At 35.3% G+C, this 4,265-nt stretch overlaps 1 protein-coding gene across 1 annotated transcript; it reads left to right on the forward strand.

The window, feature by feature from the left end:
• The first annotated feature begins 1,005 nt into the window (after window positions 1-1,005).
• stmn1a (stathmin 1a) lies at window positions 1,006-3,862 on the forward strand. The gene is made up of 5 exons (XM_051137297.1): window positions 1,006-1,151; window positions 2,397-2,444; window positions 2,561-2,733; window positions 3,001-3,192; window positions 3,271-3,862. The coding sequence occupies exons 2-5, from the start codon at window positions 2,429-2,431 to the stop codon at window positions 3,334-3,336; spliced, it is 447 nt and encodes a 148-aa protein (XP_050993254.1). The 5' UTR covers window positions 1,006-1,151; window positions 2,397-2,428; the 3' UTR covers window positions 3,337-3,862.
• Window positions 3,863-4,265: the final 403 nt, after the last annotated feature.

The raw sequence follows: 4,265 nt of genomic DNA on the forward strand, positions 1-4,265 counted from the left end.
CTTAATATTAAAAAAAAAAAAAAAGGCAAACAGCTAACAAACTTACAGACTTCAACATATCTACACTTCTCCTTATACACAGTGCGTGCATAATTATTAGGGAAGTTGATATTCTGATCATTTTTTTTTTTCAAGCACATTTTACTAATTCCAAACCACACCAATCTTAATAACTACTAATAATTTTGTATTTAGTCATGTATAAGTGATGTATAATTGTCTGTGAAGGCTGGAAATAAAAAACTCCTTATATTCGGGTGTGCATAAAAAAATAAATAAATTCTTAATTCCTCTGCAGTTAATGTGTCCTTTCTTTTCCATCTGTTTTTTCTTTTTTTTTCTCTTTTTTTCTGACTGTGCTGACCCAATGAGCATTTTGCTGTTCAATTTGCAAATTCTAGTATTGAATTAGTATTGCATCTTTCTCATTTAGTAATTTTTGACTTTCAGTCTCTTTTTGGTTCAATTTATCTGTAAACCTGCTAAATAATTATGCACACCTAAATATAAGGAGCTTTTCACTTCCAGCTTTCACGGACAATTATATATCACCTATAAATGATTAATACATAGTAGTTATTAAGATTGATGTGGTTCGGAATTGGTAAAAAGTGCTTGGGAAAAAAAAAAATTGAATATCAACTTGACTGATAATTATGCACGCACTGTGTTTAAACACCCATTTACATGTGTTTTATTCACTACCATAGTTAAGTTTGTGGTAGACATGATAGGCTACACAATAGTCCACCATCATCAGTTAGCAGCATCACCCGCTGTTACGTAGTCGTCTCAATAAAGCAAGAGCCGTCATAATACATCTTACTCAAACAACTCATCATTAACAAAAGAGACTATTTTGAACAGAAACTATTTTTAACACATACATTCTTTTCCGACGTTGCCTGCTGAATATCAATAGTTGCAAAAATGGCAATAACTATTTCGCAGCGTGGTTTTGTTTAAGCTTCTTGTTTAAAATAGAACTACATTATCCGGAAGCCACTGAGCGCAGCCAATGGGCGTCAAGAACAGCATGTGACGACATAAATTTCGATCCTTTTATGCGCGAACTTGACTTGCGTTGAAGTGAGAAAACGGCGCGACGGGAGCTTTGTCATCAAACCTGGATCTTTTTGTCTGATTTGAAGGTGGGTGTGCCTGCATTGTTATGATAAATTTTTTTAAGAATGCACACGATTTTTGTTAATTTGTGCAGTGCGGCTGCATCCGTAGGGCTATTGAAGTGTAGATATGTTTTTATGGCATGCGTGTAATATTTTAAGTTGTCTCTAGTGTACGCAGAACGTTTTTATTTTTGCCATAGCATCAGGTTTATCCAACACCCGTATGGTTTACCCGCTGATCTGCCTTTACAGGTTTATGTCTTAATTGAGGGCACATTCAAGTCAATATTCAAATAAAACCTCGTTAGAAATTGTATAATCTGATAAAAATATTTACTATGGGCGATATTTGACCTATAATACTATACGCTGTCTCATGCATCCGAATGCCTGTTTAAAGCTTGGTTTCCATATGCTTTTTTTCCACTGTGCTGTTGCATTCATAATGCATTGTTTTGCATGAACGCCGTGTTTATGTGCCTTAATATGCATCTGCATTAAAGCTGACCTTTGCAGGTTCGAGTACAGCATGAATGGTCAGATTGCATAATGTTTTTGTAGTGTGTATGAGTTATCATGGCCATGTAGTAAGAACAGGGCGGAGCTGTGCACGCGGTGCTGCTTGACTGCCTTTGTTTAGATCGGTTCTTTCTGTCTCTAATTAAAAAGCGCCTTTGTCTCTCCACAAAATGCATTTCAATATTGTGGCTCATTCTACAGCAGGAACACGTAAAAATGGCGTACTTCATATAACTTTAGAGTTTAGAGAATTGTTTTTTTCTCTCCAAGTCTGTGGTTGTCACACGTGCAGGTGGTGGAGTGTTTAGGGGAGGGGTGCTGTGTAGTGTTTTTGAAGAATACGCGCCAGTTTTTTTCCCCGCGAAGCTGTAGCAAAGCTTTGCGCGCTAAATTTACAACATGGCGTAATCTTAATATCATCTTTTTAAATTTGTTGGCTGTAGTTTGGGGATCCAATTTTTTTTGGGGGGAAGGTGACAAAACCTCCTGTTGAGTCCATCAGGAGGCGTAGTCAATCGACAAAATATTTAAATAAATAAATGATTGCTATTTTAAAAAATATAATTAAATAAACTAAAGAGTACCATATATTTATACAGATTAAAGTTCATAGAGATCTATTATATTTTCTCACTTAGATGTAGATAAGTGACATTGCGTATAGTATGACCTGGATTATGTGTATATTATTGAGTAAACAAGATGTATAGTATTGCCTGGAACACTAATATTGTTGATTATTGTTTTCAGGCAAACGTCGACCCTTTAAGTCTTCTGCAACAATGGCATCTTCAAGTGGTAAGACCTGTATTTCTACATGTGTAAAACATAGACTTGTGACTGGATATATTTGTAGCGGATGAGGCAGAGATGATCTATGAATTCTGCAGTTAACAAGTAAAGCTTGTTTTCAGATATTCAGGTTAAGGAGCTGGACAAGCGTGCCTCAGGACAGGCTTTTGAGGTCATCCTTGGGAGTCCTACTCCAGATGCCAAGGGTGAGTTCCCTCTCTCCCCTCCAAAGAAGAAGGATCTTTCCTTGGAGGAGATCCAGCGAAAACTAGAGGCTGCAGAAGAGAGACGCAAGGTGCATCTCTATACTACTTTTTTTTTTTTTTTTTTTTTTTTTTTTTTTTTTTTTTTTTTTTGTTCCACAGACATTTTATTCAGTATTCAAGGCAAGATAGATTAGGTTTTAGTCCATCTTTTCATGGAATAAATTTATGTTTGTGGTTTTTTTTTTTTTTTTTTAAATCTGACGATCATATTCCTAGTTCCAAAGAGTCATAGATGACTAAAAGATTGTTTATTTATTTATTTATTTTTTTGTGTAAAAACCCTCATTTTTCTCTAGTCTCATGAAGCGGAGGTTCTGAAACACTTAGCAGAGAAGCGTGAGCATGAAAAGGAGGTGCTTCAGAAAGCTCTAGAAGAAAACAACAACTTCAGCAAGATGGCAGAAGAGAAACTGAACCAGAAAATGGAAGCCAACAAAGAAAACCGTTCAGCCATCATGGCAGCCATGAATGAGAAGTTCAAAGAGAAGGTAAAGATGACAATGTGTTTTCATAGATGGAATTTATGGTGATCTAAAAAAATATAATACGTTTTGCTTCTATTTTAGGACAAGAAGCTGGAAGAGGTTCGAAAAAACAAAGAAAACAAAGAGGTCAACTGTGAAGAAAACTGAAACGTATAGGTTTATAAGGGATTCTGATGGGGTTTTTTACATATCCAAAGATTGATTTTTTTTTTTTTTTTTTTTTTTTTTTTTTTTTTTTTTTGAGTTCACATGAGAGGAAAAAAAATGTGAGGTGTCATCATGGGTCCATTTTCAGAAAACAAACAAATTCAGCTTTTGGTTTGTATATAGCAGTGGTTTTACACATTCATCGACTCTTTCACTTATCTGTGTGCTATTTAGACTGCAGCTTTTTTCACTGTCTGATATTAGCTGTCTTCTGAACCTGGTAGGGACTCATGTATGATATGCTTAACATGCTGATAACTGTTTCTTGAGCTTTTCGCTTTTCATGAGGTTAGGAGCTTGTTTGTGTGTGTTTCGCTTTAAGCACATGACTGTTCTTTGTACAAGTTCAGACTGGGTATTAGAGGGCTTTACATGTGAAATGCAAAATTAGCAATACCTGTTGACATCTTTGATAGTTAACTTGTCAACTTAACGGTTGTACCAAATAAAAGAAGTACTAAAACTAGTTCTGGCTTTCAAGTGTTACAGTATGAAAAACTGTTTTGCAAAGTATAACTTTTTGTGCCTTATGAGAAGTCTGTATTCATGTTGTTAAAGTTACTTAAAGCTTATGATTAAATCTTGTATAGGCTGAAGCTGTGGATCGTTTTGAAGCTCACCTGAAAAACCCATTCAAAATGTCACATAGTCACAGAAGAGCAGGTATAATGTGGATTGTGTCTCCCTCTAGTGTCGAATGTGTTCTCTTGCTCCCCCAATACCTTCTTTAACATGTTACAAATAACTTCCACATTATTACTGAATTTCAGATTTATTATATGTAATATAATGAGCTGTTCCCTGCACCCTTGAAAAATACACTTATCTTTTGCATTAGTCTTTAAATATAGTTTGTTTAGCACACGCGC

This window comes from Labeo rohita, chromosome 19 (assembly GCF_022985175.1).
Source record: "Labeo rohita strain BAU-BD-2019 chromosome 19, IGBB_LRoh.1.0, whole genome shotgun sequence".
Lineage (NCBI taxonomy): Eukaryota > Metazoa > Chordata > Actinopteri > Cypriniformes > Cyprinidae > Labeo > Labeo rohita.

Excerpts from the sequence above, each read along its gene's own strand:
- stmn1a (XM_051137297.1), top strand. Across the intron at positions 2,734-3,000 it reads CTGCAGAAGAGAGACGCAAG|TCTCATGAAGCGGAGGTTCT; the intron begins GTGCATCTCTAT and ends ATTTTTCTCTAG. Across the intron at positions 3,193-3,270 it reads ATGAGAAGTTCAAAGAGAAG|GACAAGAAGCTGGAAGAGGT; the intron begins GTAAAGATGACA and ends CTTCTATTTTAG.